The sequence below is a fragment of the Pipistrellus hanaki genome (genome assembly GCF_964339955.1).
Source record: "Pipistrellus hanaki genome assembly, chromosome: 3".
Taxonomy (NCBI): Eukaryota; Metazoa; Chordata; class Mammalia; order Chiroptera; family Vespertilionidae; genus Pipistrellus; species Pipistrellus hanaki.
In genome coordinates, this window is record NC_140505.1 from 156,134,281 (window position 1) to 156,149,467 (window position 15,187).

Below are 15,187 nucleotides of genomic sequence, written 5' to 3' on the forward strand. Positions count from 1 at the left end.
TTTAAAGAAGAAACAAAATTACTTCTGGAAGAGACTGCTGAGAAGATTCCCCCTTCTTGGGCCAGAAGAACAGAGGAGACTGTAAATCGAGGGAAAGGTGAAGTATTAAATTGTGAGGACACTTTGGTATTTGAGTATATAAAGACTATTTCCTTTTCCTGTATCTATATGTTCTTGTTTTGTGGGGGAGAGAAAATTCTAAAAATATTTGAGAGATGTTTTGCCATCAACACCAAAAGAGTGAGTGGAGGAAAGAAGGCGAGAGAGGAGGAGGTCAATTTTGTTTAATTAGGTTTTAAAAAGCAATATAAATCAAAGTGGTCTATTGATGTCAGTCTTTATAATGTCCTGAGAGTATAATGAATTTACTTATAGCATAAGTGATTTAATATTTTCAATCTCTGTTTTAACCTTTATTGGGGGAGGGTTGACTTTCAAAAGCCTGGCTAGTTTGAAACTTGGCTAAGTACCTTTGCTTTTTTAAAATTTCTCTTCTTTCTCTTTTATTGTGGAAGCAAATATTATCACTTTAATGTTAAACAACTTACAAGTATTAAATGGCTCGTTGGTGATTTACTTTTTTTTTTTTTTTTTTTTTTTTTTTTTTTTTTTTTTTACAAATTTCCCCCTTCAGATCTAAAGATTACATTAAGGCTCCTGTGTCTTTCTGGAAAGAATTTCATATAAATCAGAAAGTGTTAGAGGTTCAAAGGTTGACATTTTTTAGTCCTGTTACTTTGTTTTTTCATGCCATGCAAACAGGTCTAACGTTTAGACATTCTTAAACTTTCAAGGGAAAATTGTGGAAATTCCCAGCGATTTTTTTTTAAGTGGGAGGACGCCAAGTTTTGTGTTGTGGTTTTTTTTTTTTTTAAAGCAAGAAGTTTAAAGTAATCAAATGAGAGAGCAGCTTCTGAGAAATGTTGCCCCCCACCCCAAACCCAAACTAAGCAGCAAATGTTAATTGCTGGCTTGCAGTTAGGAAAGGGGCTGAAGGGACCGAGGTGAGCGAGGGTCGGTGAGAGGGCGCTATTTCGCCCACCCAGTGGCACATCTGTGGAGCACCAGCCTCACAGCCAGGCTTGATAGAGGTCTGGCTGCCTTAAGGATCTGAAATCTCTGTCACTCTTGCCTTCTAGAGAGCAATGAATCCTCCCAGTAGGGGTGTCTATCTAGAAGACAAACATCTCTTGAATGGTTCCCAACCGCCTATAGAGGAACCCTTGGGAGGGCATTGGCTGCCATCCTTCCCGGAGATGCTGCCCAGTTGCTCAGAGCACTCTTGCTTCCCCACCCAATGGCTTTGGGAAGAGCCCTCGGTTTTCCCTTTGCTTCTCTGCTTCTCCGAGGCAGCGCGAGCTAGCCTCGCCGCCTCTGCGGGCTGAAGAGGCACAGATAGAGTCGCCTTAGAATAAGCCACCAGGGACCCCCGGGAGCGGGGGAGAGATAAGGGGTGACAGAGTCGGTTATAAAAAAATAAAAAATAAAAAAAGCGTGGGCTAGACGCCTGCTCGGTGGGCTCTCCAGGACGGCAGGCTCTCCTCCGGGCGTTCGGAAGGGGGTGTCCCGTGCGCGCGGGCTTTCCTGGACGGGCTCCCGGTGTCCTCAGCTGTTCGGAGGCAGCACAGCGCGCAATCTCGACCTGCAGTCCGAAACCGTCTTTCCTCTTCTCAGCGGCGATCTCCCTCTCCCTAGCCAACTCTTCCCACTCAACTTGTCCCAGGAAGGGCCGGCCAGTAGGGCGCCCATGTAGCGCTCCCAGCTTTCCAGGGGGGGCTGGGGAGAGATCGGGGGGGCTCTTTAAAACCACAGGCCCACAGCCCCGCACCTCCCCGCGGAGGATCCCAGCCCCCCACCCCCTCCCTGGCTGCTCGGCCTCCTCCGAGTCTGTCCGCCCCCGGCGGCCCCGGCAGCCGCGCGCGTCCAACCAGCCCCGGCCGGCGGCTGCGGCGCGCCGAGGTCAGTGGCTGCCCAGACCCATCCGCACACACACACCCTAGGGGACCTCGGCGGGTCGATCCTCCGGGCCGTCCGGGGCCGGCAAGGCGCGGAGGGGGAGAGCGAATCCGCCCACGCGCCCGACTCCGAGACGGCGCGGCGGGGCCGGCGCTCCGGGGTGGGGCTCGGCGGCGGAGCTCGGGGCAGCGTCGGGGGCGGCGGGCGGGCGGGCGGACGGGCGGCTCCTTTGCTTGCAGAGCATTCCCAGCCCAGGGCTCCCCTGCGCTCGCTCGCTCGCTCGCTCGCTCGCTCGCTCGCTCGCTCGCTCCAGCCAAGCGGGGCGCTCCGGCCGCCCGTCGCCACCCATCTCTGCCCCCGCGCGCCCTCCGCTCGCCCCGCGCGCGTTCCTAGGGCGCCACCTCTGTGCGACTCGCTCACTTCTCCGCAGGTTTTTGCCTCGGAGCGTGTGAACCTTCTCCCTCCCTCCGCCCGGCTCTCCCTCTGCTTCTGCACTAGCCTCCAACCTGCGCCGCCCGCTCGGCCAGCAGCACGCGTCCCCGCCCGCCCGCAGCGCGGGCCGCCCGCCGCCGCCCCTCTGCGCCGCTCTGAGCCCGCCCTCGCGGCCACCTGGCCCTCCTTCATCGACGACACACGCACTTGAAACTGGTTCTCAGGGGTGTGTGGCATCAGCTTTCCGGAAGCAAACCGGCCCACCCGAGGAGGCAGACAGACAGCTATGTGTATATATGTGGGGCTCCCTGCAAGTGGCTCTGGAACAGGACGGCTCTGGCCCTCGGAGAAGAAGCTGACTTCGGAGGAGGGAACTCGCTTCTCTGTGTAGGAGGGGTTCGCCCCGCTCCACGCACCCCGGAGGAGCGCCGCCGGCCAGATTAATGAGACATTGCTATGGGAGACCTGTAAACACGCTCTCGCTGCTCATCCCTAATGCCTGTATAGAACTATTTCATTTTTGGGTATTATTTCAGAGGAAGCGCCTCTGATTTTTTTTTTTTTTTTACCCTCCTTTTTGGTCCCTTTCTGCCTGTGTGGTTTGGCAAAAGCGCAGTTGGAGTAGCTGATTCCTAACTAAGTAAGTGCTGAGAGGCTTTAAAGAAAGTTTCTTTGCTTTTCTTTTTTCTTTGCAATTGGGAGATGTGCTTGATGTGGAAGAGGCTGTTTGAGATCCGGCGAAAAGGGGGAGCGGGGTAGTTGGGGAGATGGAGATTCTGGATTGACACTTCAAACCCTTCTCGCTCCGTCGAAGGTCCCGCCAGCCCAGCCGAGAGGAGACGATGCTGCGGAGGCTGGTACAGCAGTGGAGCGTCGTCGCGGTGTTCCTGCTGAGCTATTCGGTGCCCTCCTGCGGGCGCTCAGTGGAGGAGCTCGGCCGCCGGCTGTAAGTGCCCGTCCTCCCCAGGGCGCCGGGAGCGAGGGCTGGGGAGGCCGGGGAAGAGGCCACCGGGCTGGGGCGCTTGCCTGGCAGGGATGCTACTCGCCCGCCCAAGCTAGCTAGAGAGCAGGGAGCACCGGCTACCTGCTGGGGGCTGAGCCCTGGTCCTCAACCCCAGCGGGAGACTGGGGTACCTCCAGGAAAGATAGGCAAGAGACAAATAATATGTGAGCTTCCATAAGAGGGAGCGGGTTTGGGTTTTTTTGTTGTTGTTGTTTGTTTGTTTGTTTGTTTGTTTTTTAATAGAATCTCCTCTGAGCAAAAAGTATCTGCCTCTAGTGAAAGAAAAAAATAAAAGTTGCTTTCAGGACCTGGGAAGGGTTTGAAACCCTGAGGCATCCAAGAGGAAGCCTAGGGATCCAGGGGAGCACATATGTCTATGTGCACCTCCGTGTCCATACTGAATGTGGGTGGCAATTGGTGCGTGAACGGCAAAAACCTTGCATCTGCTTTTATAATGAATGACATAATTTCAAGCATATAAAACGGGACCACATTACATAAGGAAGGCATATTATATAAGAAAGCAGTAACAACTTTGCAATGGCCCAGTTCCAGCTTTAGTATTGATACCGTTCAGCAATGCTAGAGTTGCTTGATACCAAATGAGTATTAGGTATGGGGATTTTTCTTCGGGAAAATGATGGCTAACTGTTCTTTAACCTGGAGCCCCCAGGTCGATGGGTGTTGCACTGGAGACTGAAAACTTGTATTTTGGCATTCTCATTTGGTGATCGCTTTAAGGATAGTTTTGACTTTAAAGTAATCATCCATCCGAGTACACCAGATAAATATCGCTATGTTGTCTGACTGAAAAGATGGAAGCGTGGTAGAGTGATACTATCTTTGTCATCTATTGGACCTCGCTGTTCACTAATGTGTGTAACACTGTCTTTGGGTATCTGTATACTGCAGACTCGGTGTTCAGGATGAGAAACCCATGAAGGTTGAGAACTGAGACGTGTTTGCCTCTGAAGAAGGGATTAAGGGGAACTTTTGCACTAACAGTGAAAAATAACAATATCTGATATTTACAATCGCGTTCCCAGTGCTTCCTTGTGAATTCCCAAAGGGGTACAAACAGGCAACCGTTTTACGCAGGCCCTTGGTCCATTATCACGAGGGCAGAAAAATTCTTAAATGAAATTACTGTAGACATGTCTGAACTTTGGCACCAAAATGAAAATCTATTATGAATTTCCTAAGGCAAATTGTGTAGAACATTGTACTGCAGATAAAGCTGCATTGTATTCTTCAAATCAATGTTTTGCGGATGTATTTCTGAAAATTATCTTCAGGCTTTTTGCTCATTTTGTGACTTGTATTAAGTTCTGTTATTTAAGATCCATATATAAATATAGATGAAGAATAAATTTTTTTTTTGAAGAGTGAATTTTTAAAAAGCACACTTAAATACTGTATTTATTTGGCCAAGAAATACTGTGTTGGAAGCCAGCCAACTTTTCTTTAAAGTTGTTTAAGAAATACCTGTTTTCTTTTTTGAGAAACAGTAAATGGACCATGATTAAATCCACAGTTACGGCATTAAAATAGTGCTAATTGTCCTACAGGCTATTTTTAACTCTTTTTGTTGTTGTTGCACCTTGCAAAATACACATTTAAAAACCCCATTTAGCAGCCAAAGACTCTTGTTATAGTTTTGTTTGTGGGTGAAATATAATATTGTAGTCAAACACTCACACTCAGCAGATGGTTATAAAACTACCACAGAACATTCTTATAATTAATGGCTAATGGATCATCACATTACAGCCATGTTTTTTCATGGAGACTGAAATCATCAGTAGAGGAAGATGCTTCATCCAATTATTATAGCCAAATGGAGTTTAAAAAAACAAGTCTTTATTTTGGCATTGCTGCCAAGTAACAATAAAACAAAACATTAGTCTTCTAGTGTGCTAAATAAGCCTAGTTTCTTGAAAGAAATTTTAACATAGGACCAAACCATGTTACTTCCTAGTTGCTTTTCACGCCAAGTATCAGGGAAATCGCTGTGGATGGTTTTCTAACGGAGGAGGTTAACTTTTAAAGGAGAGGAAACTACTACTGCACCAATAGCACTGTCTGCTGAGCCGTGCAAAAGAGGCAACACAGGTCTGTGAATCCAAAAGACTTTCATTAGTGAAGCTAGAGCATGGGTAGATTGGAGGCTTGAAGTCAGGTCTCTGGGTGTTACTGTCCAGATGAATATGGCTTGCAGCAGGTGGCAACCTTTGTGTTTAAGTTAGAGGTGGAACCCCAACAGATTCAGAAATCTAAAACATCATTGGCTGATCTGCTGGGGAGCCAGACTGGGTCCCTTCCTCTTAATGAAAAGCATGACTTTGGACTGAGTCATTTGGGTTGGAAGGGACTTCTGGTGAGTCATCTTCACTTGAACACCCTAACCCTGACTCTCCCTTGTACCACAGAACTTTTCTTCTCAAACTCAGACTCCTTCTTCAGGAGCCTCGCACGGGCACACGCTGCTGCTTGCTCTGCTGGGAGAGGAATTCCCATCGCTCTGTTTAGTCCCCGAGTTCCTTGATGATTCTTTAGAAATTTAATCTTCCCTGAAAACTCCCTTGAGGGTGATTTTTCTTTAAAACAGCTGTATTTTGACTGAATTGAGAGTTATCCAGGTTAAGCATTCCCCCCACATTTTTACAATTGTTTTTCTTATAATAAGCAAAGGAGACCATGAATATAACATACTTGTTTTCCCATGTTGGAGCTCAGGTATGTAATAAGTTCTGTGTGAACCGCTGTGCTATGTAATGTTTACAGGCATATCGAGTAGCAGACTATTATAGAGGCCATATTTACAACTTCAATATTTCAGAATCATCTAAATTGAAATCCTCCTTAATTTGAATGCACTACTTATTACCTATGTATATCTGGTTTGTACAGACTAGTCCTTATCCTTGTATCAGTTTCTATCTTGTTTTGAAAATAAATAGAACATTCTATGGACCTTATTTCTTACTAAGGAATAAAGATACTATTATAATCCTGATCCTCTAATGCACTTGCCCAGTTAGAAATTAATTCTTCACATGTGCTTAAGTACAGAAATATTTGAACCACTATGTAAATTCTGTAACAACATTTCAGATTTGGCATTGAAGAAAATCTGACTTTTTCTAATATATTAGCAATCACCCCTAACAGGCAGAAATAAGTTTTGTGCCTCACAAGAGATGTTCTGTTTTAAACGGGACAAAATTGTGCCATAATGTAGGCTTTTTCTGAGAGAGAAGGGCAGAACGATCCCTCCTTTTCCCATGAGAACCATCCTGGGAAAGTGCAGGACTTGAATTAGGAGGGCATGGTGACTCATAGTGACAGGCTGGCCAAGATGACAGGCATATATGCCAGTCACAGGGGGCATGAGCAATGTGGCTTGATTAGATCAGGCCAACCATTAAAAGTTTTGGCTTCAGGTTACGCTAGAATGGGTTGTATTATACTTTTGGAGAGCAATATAGATGGGGTGGATATCTGCCAGGAATCAAGAAAGAAAAAAAATCTCTAAATACTATAAAGGAAAGTTGGTTAAGAAATTTTTAATGTGACATTTTGCTAAAAGATGCTTATTAAACTGCAATGCTTACGAAATATACAATTACATCAGTCCTATGCTCTAAAAAAATAAAAATGCTATTAGAGGATATGAATATATTGTACCAAAGCTTCAAATTTGTAGATTATTAAAAGTTTCCAGAATACTAACTATTGCCACAAAGTAAGTGAATTTTAATCTAGTCACATGTGGCACCTTCAATGAGGAAGAGAGACTCCTTCATGCCTCATTTAAACCAGGCTCCTGTTAAATTCCTTTCCATTAAGTCATGGCTTTTTTTTTTTTTTTTTTTTTTTTTTTTTTTTTTTTTTTGAACAAGCTTCATGGCTTAAAGTCAGTCCACGCACTGAAATACTAAAAGGAAGCTGGCATTCTCACTAGAAGGTCCAGAGAAATAATGAATGTTTTCTCCTGGTTTACCCTTCTTTGATTCACAGTGTAACTAGACAATCTCTCATTCCCATAGTGAAAATCCAAACCCTAAACATCCTAGTTCTTTATTTTGGTGATGGAAATTGATGTCTTGGGGCAATAAGCTTGGTCTTCAAGGAAAGTGCTACATTGCTGTCCACTTGCCCATTGTCATGGTTCCCACCACAGGCTTTTCACTCCCTGCCTTTTTCTCAACATACATGTCAGCGTCAGCAGGACAAAGGGTTGAGGAAGGTAAAAAGCAATGTTGGTTGTGAATCCACAGAACTCGTTGGTGGGGCCCTGGCTCTGCCTGGTTTCACTGGGTGGGCAAAGGTGGGGCACTTTTCTCTCTCTGGACCTCACCTTCTCATCTGTAAAAAGGAGGATAGTGATGTTTGTTATTGTCATATTTCTTTTAGGAGGTAAAGAAGCTTGTACTAGTGAAAGCTATAAGGGACCCAGATGCCACTGTGTCTGGAGAGTAAGGGTACACGGGATGTAGCCCTGTGAAATACCCTCAGAAACCTTTGGAAATGAACCACTTTGGCCAGAGGTTTATTTCAGTGGCAGAAATAGGCAGAGTGGAAGCTGGCATAATATGACTGATTAATGTATGTCATCCTTAAATATTCATGGGTGGACGGTGAAGCAAAAGCCAGGGTGTCATCTAAAAGGACTGATGATGGCAAATTAGTTTATTCTTTTTCACTATATTTTTATGAGATTGTTGGTTAAATAGAAAAATCACATATTATATGTTTGAGGAGACACTTTTAAGAAAAATAACAGTTTTAAAAAAAGTGAATTTCTTAACTAAGTACTAAGGATAACACCCTCTGAAATCCCTAATTAAAAAAAAAAAAAAGATGCACAGAAAAAATAAAATGATCTCACTTAATTTAAACACACAAAGAAATCCATTTTAAAGAGACCACCCAGCACTTTCCAGAAAATTATGCGTGCTTTCTCTGACAGTTGGCCTTCACATATAGGTTCTTGGTAGTCTGTAGTCTAACATGTTAAAGTTCAGCCTGTTAGGCAGTTTCCTAGACAGGCTTCACTGCTCACTTTATCCTTCAGTCTTTGTTTGCTTTTGCTCTTACAGCTCGCTGTTCTTTGAGATTCAGTATGATTATTTTCTTAATGGGGGAGCAATGTGTGTGTGTGTGTGTGTGTGTGTGTGTGTGTTAGCATGCGCGTGCACGCGCGCACATGCTTATGTGCATGTGTGTAGATATACACACACACACACACACACCTGGGGCAAGGACTCAGGTAAAAATCAGCCTCATTTTTTATTTCCCAGGCTAGGACTTCTGAATTTATTTCCCCACCACGACTGGAAAATGTACAAGCAGTTCAGTGGTTTCTGTCCATTTCTGAGAATAACTGAATCATATTTAAATAGAGCAGGTAGCACAGAGATCACTGAATCTGACCCCGTCCTTTTAAATAGAGGGGACCAGGAGGCCCAAGAATTTTGCTTTCTCACCAAGGTCACAGACATGGTATAAGCTGCAGAGCTGGTACTCTGAGCCACCGCTGCTGCCTGCCCTTCCACTCTGGCCCCTTCCCTGCTGCAGAGCTTGCTCCTCTTGCAGCTTGTGTCCTGTATGGGAGCAGCTGAAAAACTAAAGGTCATTCCTCCTTCCTGTGTGGTTTCTACCAACAACTAACGTTTCACTGCTTCCTTTCTCTCCTGCTTTTTTTTCCCCCCCTTAAAGCAAAAGAGCCGTGTCTGAACATCAGCTCCTCCATGACAAGGGGAAGTCCATCCAAGACTTACGGCGACGATTCTTCCTTCACAACCTGATTGCAGAGATCCACACAGCTGAAATCAGAACTACCTCGGAGGTTTCCCCCAACTCCAAGCCTGCCCCCAACACAAAGAACCATCCTGTCCGATTTGGGTCTGACGATGAGGGCAGATACCTGACTCAGGAAACCAACAAGGTGGAGACGTACAAAGAGCAGCCCCTGAAGACAACCGGCAAGAAGAAGAAAGGCAAGCCTGGGAAACGCAAGGAGCAGGAAAAGAAGAAGCGGCGGACTCGATCGGCCTGGCTAAGTGCCGGCGTGGCTGGCAGTGGGCTGGAAGGGGACCACCTGTCTGACATCTCCGGGACTTCGCTGGAGCTCACTTTCCGGTAGGTAACTGGCTCCCTGGCCCAGAGCCTGTCCTTTGTGCTCTCAGCAGAGGGTGTAGCTTCCCTCTGCCTTGGCCTGGACAAACCTTTCTGTCCTCCTCCAACCCCCCGACCCCCATCAATCCCTCCACAATGTAAACCTTGCAAAACCAAGATGACCCAGAATATTGTCTGACTTCAAGCAGTGTCCTCCTGCCCCCATAACATGGGGCTTTCATAACCCATTTCATCTCACTCTCCAACACCAATATTTTAGTACTCCACTAAATAACTTCATTTCTGACTCAAGCTTCCAGAGCCAAGGCTCATCTTCATTATTTGCTAGAGAAGTGTATTTTCCCCACTCTCACACCTTAACAAACTTTCTTGCTCATTTTTCATTTCTTACTTTTTTTTTTTTCACTTCAAGGAAGGACATAGAAGGCTTTGATTTGCCCCCAAAACTATAGAACAATATCTCACCATAAATAATTCTGAGACATTCACATTTTTATTTAAGTTATGTAATTAAATTTTATATTTACTTAAATAAAAATTCAAACATACACTTTAAATTTATTTAATTAAATTTAACTCGGGTTTCTACCAGTTTACAAGAAAGAAAAAAAACAACATGATTTCTGAACATTTTTAAGTATTGGCTTGGGAAGGATATGTTTTTCTCATGTATCTATTTGTCCACTGGCAAGTTGAGGAAGTTTTCTAGGATATTGCAATAAGAATAATAAAATTTCATGTCGATGTGGCTGGTTTATCCTCAGCTCATAGCTGCAGGTAGTAATGACATTCACGGACTTTGGAGCCACATACCTTAGCTTTAAATTTGGGGTCTAAACGTTAGAGTTCACAACCTTGGACAAGTTAGTTAGTCTTTCTAAGACTCATTCTCCTCTTCTCTGAAATGAAGATAGTAATTGTACCAACCTCTTTGGGTTGGATAAAGATTAAATGAGATTACATGGGTTAAATGCCTATCACAGAGTAAACAATAAGTTGCAACTTGTTGTTTTGGCACTTTTAGGCATGGTTCTGATTGTCCACTCAATCTATCTATATTAGTGTGTGTGTTTCTGTGAGGCAAAAAAAAAAGGGGGGGGGGTAGTATTAATTGCATTTTATAACCTAGAAAACCAAGGTACTCCCCGGTGAAGGACCTGTGCAGTCCTGGGAACTGGGCTAGGTAGTCCTCAGCACTGGATTTATTTCCCCATTTCCTGGCACTTGGGCCAGTGCTGTTAGTGCTGCCCCTTGACCATTTCCACTGATAGGAGCTGTTTTTTTTTTACTTTTCACTACAGCACTTCTATGGGGCTTGAAAGAAAGAAGAAAACACACGAATGGGTCCTATGCAGCTAATGATCTCATTATTTAAGGGGTCCCCTGTTCCTTCTCCAGTTCTTTCCTCTGACTAGAGATAGGACCACAGAGTGATGTTTCAAAGGGGTGTTTGAACCTATTTACCATCATGTCTCTAAGTGGAGAAAACCCAGAATTAAATAGCCTATAAAATGATAACTATATTGGATTAATAGTACAGCTTCAGTAATCAATGGGCAGTGGCACTAGTGAAATCTTTAGCACCGTGAAAGACCTATTCAGCCAGTGTCTAATGGATCTGTAAGGGGTAACAGGCCTTATACATGTTATACATGTTGGCTCAATGCAGATATTCAGTGCACTTCAAAATATGATCCTAACTGCACTTATTTATAACTAACGGAAGGCCTCTATTGCCAGAACCTATTTTCACCCATTATCTTACTCTGTGTGTGTGTGCGCGTGCGCGCGTGTGTGTGCATGTGTGTGTATTTTAAAAACAGAAGTATACATACTTTTTTATGGATTTTATACGTTTACAATTTGCAGTGCTCTTAAGTATCCAGAGAATTAATGAAAATCAGCACTCTTCAATTCTTATTCCAAAGTTATCCTTATGTTAAAGTAGAGCTAGTAAAAATTAGGCAGTGGCCTAATTAAATCCAGACTTAGGACTGAAAGAAATAGAATGTTTCTGCTTCTCCTTTCTACTCCCTGGTTGTGAGGAACGTTCATGGAAAGCACTGTTTGTTTGGCAGCCAGATGTTGGCACTCTCCCAATACAACCCAACAGAGGTGCAGGGAAGAGTGGGGAGATTTAGCAGTGTATTGATGAGAACATCTGGGGCCATGTAAATTTTGTAGTACAAATAGAATCTTTTCAGAATAACTATGTTTTTAAGTTTTATAAGCAACTAAAAGTTTATTATTATCCTCTCTTTAGTTTCTGTGTTATTATATGTTCATCTGAGAGGTCTGACATGGAAAGAGATGAACTTTATTATAATACCTATCTTAGTTCTTAATAGAAATTGCTGAGCTAAAACTGTCTGACTTTTCTTCATGGACCACTCCGTGGGAAATATATAGCTTTAAACTTAAGAAATTTTGATGTTGCAAATGAGATGTCCAGATTCAGAAGGACTCATTTCATTGAGAACATATATTTTGCCTTGGTATAAATAGGTTTAGAAATAATATAAAAGCTTTCAGTATTCAAAAGACCTAGGACTCTAAAGTATCACACATGTATAATAAACATACACATATATTTCTAGGTCATGTTATATGTTTTTCTTGGCAATTCTAATACATGTCTTTATTAAAAGGAAATCAAAAGGAAGGATAGCAAGCAAACTGGGCAGTGTAAAATATATTAAATGATCTTTCCTTTGGCCCTTAAATTTTCTTTTTTCTTTATTTCTAAGAAAATAATTGTTCAAAATGCTATTCATTCCATCCTTGCTTGTGCTATTTTATACTTTTTAATCAATTGATTCTTATTAGCTAATGTAAAATAGGCTTTCCAAATTTTCAATGCGAGATCCATTAAAAAAAACCAGCGAAATAATAAACGAACCTATTTTAATTTGGCTTCAAAAATTAAAATCCAACGACAGTTTCATTCATTAGTGTTTAAGAACAGTTAAGAAAATGATAGATGTCATCAAATCAGTAACCAAACATACTCTGTTTAATTATGCATTCCTCCAACATATACCCTAGTCACGCACTTCTGATAACCCTCACAACAGCCCTTTATCTTAGCAAGAGATTGGCCAAGTGAGAACCTGGAAAAATAAGACACCAATAGATCACCTCCATCAGGTATCACTGCAGAATAAACTTCTAAGCATGATGGATTGCACAACCTAGCCTTATTTCCAGAGTCCCAAGTCTGTGCCTTCCCTTCCCAAGCTTGCCAGTTGTTAGCCTTGGAAAATCTCACAGGGCCTCCTTTTTCTGACAGCGTATACTTAGAAATGCAAACCTTTCTCTTCTGTGTTGCACTGACCATTTGGATGGCTTAGTGACTGTGGAAGAGGTTGTAGAGAGTCAGATGGATCCCCAGTCACCTCTTGTAAGAGATATTTACAAAGAGTCCCTAGATCTATTTCTATGTGATTCTATGTTCCTTAATTTATACTGTTTATTTTGTCTCTTCATTTGTAAGGATAATTAACTTATTTTCCCTTTTTCTTTCCCTTCCTTCTCTTTTCAGGAGGCATTGAAACTTTTGTAAAGACCTTCAGAAGACATATTGCAGCATTCTGTAATAGTGAACATATGGAAAGTATTAGAAATATTTATTGTCTGTAAATACTGTAAATGCATTGGAATAAAACTGTCTCCCTCATTGCTCTATGAAACTGCACATTGGTCATTGTGAATATTTTTTCCAAGGCTAATCCAATTGTTATTATCACATTTACCATAATTTATTTTGTCAACTGATGTATTTATTTTGTAAATGTATCTTGGTGCTGCTGAATTTCTATATTTTTTGTAACATAATGCACTTTAGATATACATATCAAGTATGTTGATAAATGACACAATAAAGTGTCTCTATTTTGTGGTTGATCTTCATGAATTCCTAAATATAATTATCCAAACTGATTTTCCTCTGTGCATGTAAAAATAGCAGTATTTTAAATTTGTAAAGAATGTCTAATAAAATATAATCTAAATTACATCATGACTCAGAAGGTGAATTATGTCCTGCAAGATTTCTAATAGAAGAAACACAACGTAATTTTTACACAGTGTTTGATATGGCCTTAAGTTTAATATATTTATATTAGTACATAGTCCAACATTTTCACATTAGCTTTAAGTTTAAAATACTTAAAATGTAGTTCATCCAAAATTTAAGTTCCATTCAATAGAATAGCTGAACTACCTAGATGTCATTTCATGAAGTACGTCCAATTTGAAGTGAAGACGGGAGAGGGCAGAAAAAACAAAACAAAACAGAGAAGTCAGGAGAAAAGATTAATGACACATAATCCAGAGAGTCAGCCAGAGCTGGAAAAAAAAGGGGGCCGGAGGAGAGAAACAGATCAGGAACCTTAAGGACAGGGTAATTTTAACCAATGCAAAGTTTGATTTATGAGAGCTTGTTCTTATTGGTAACAATTACAAGCGCAAGAGAGCTATTTGAGCATTCTACCTATTAATGTTTCTAACCAGAGAAAGGACAGAGATTTATGTTTGGGAGATACGTGACAAATCAAAAGGCCTTCACTGTGAAGACTGCTTTCCTGTTCTTCCACGGTAGCAAACCACATGGGCGGAACAACACATGCAATCCCTTTTCCATTCTGAGTATCATCCTACTTGTTCCTACCGTGTTTCCCTGAAAATAAGACATCCCCTGAAAATAAGACCTAGTGCAACTTTGGGAGAAAAAATTAATATAAGACACTGTCTTATTTTGGGGGAAACAGGGTACCTCTATGTTCAGATGAAAACACAGACATCTGTGCTCGTACAGAATATTTTTTCTGTAAAGGCTCCCAAAATCTTTTGGTCTGACCCTGCCAAGGCATTAGAGGTGAGTTAATTAAATGTTTGACCAAATAAGGCAGACTAATTTTTAAGTTAATAATTTTGTATAGCCTGCAAATGATGTTGTAAATATCCAAATGGCCCTTGGCAGGGGGCGGGGGAAAAGGTTCCCCACCTCTGTACACATCAGAAAAGCAGAACACAACAAAACAAAACGTGTAGGAATCAAGCAAGCACATGTTCAGGAAACATTCTGTTTATGCCGAATATTCTGGTAGATATAAGGCATTTGGGGAGGCACAAGAAGTCTCAAATACTATAACTGCCCTCAATACTCTCTCATTCCAGTGAGCAGTTTACAGATTCCTATATATGAAACAACTGAACACTGTAGTCAAGAAACTATTGAAACGATACAAAAATCTATGAACATTTTAAAAAGGAAAAAATAACAGGGGGAGATTGGTATGAGCTGGATGTGAGAAGGATAATGTTTCGGGAAGGAGTATTCTAACATTGAACTTACTCATATTTTTATTCGAGTCTCATAGCCTTCAAAACAGGACCCATCTTACTATGAATTTTGAACCTATGTTAGCAATAAATCTGAGAATTTGTGCTTAGCTTCGCTTATGAATTTGTTGGATATGGGTTTTACACCTAAGAAATACTCAGAAGTTTAATGCCAATACACCAAATCCATATAAAGTAACTAGTCTGAAGTGTCTTAAAAACAGATATAACCACGTTTCACAAATCCCACCTTAAATTCTAAATCTTGAGATTGCACCAAATTCTTATAAGCTGGTCACATGAAAAATATGT

General features: G+C 42.2%; 1 protein-coding gene across 1 annotated transcript; it reads left to right on the forward strand.

Moving 5' to 3' along the window:
- Window positions 1-2,559: 2,559 nt before the first annotated feature.
- PTHLH (parathyroid hormone like hormone) lies at window positions 2,560-13,547 on the forward strand. The gene is made up of 4 exons (XM_084879068.1): window positions 2,560-3,028; window positions 3,203-3,334; window positions 9,113-9,535; window positions 13,074-13,547. Exons 2-4 carry the CDS (start codon window positions 3,231-3,233, stop codon window positions 13,081-13,083), a joined length of 537 nt encoding a protein of 178 aa, XP_084735194.1. The 5' UTR covers window positions 2,560-3,028; window positions 3,203-3,230; the 3' UTR covers window positions 13,084-13,547.
- The last annotated feature ends 1,640 nt before the right edge of the window (window positions 13,548-15,187 follow it).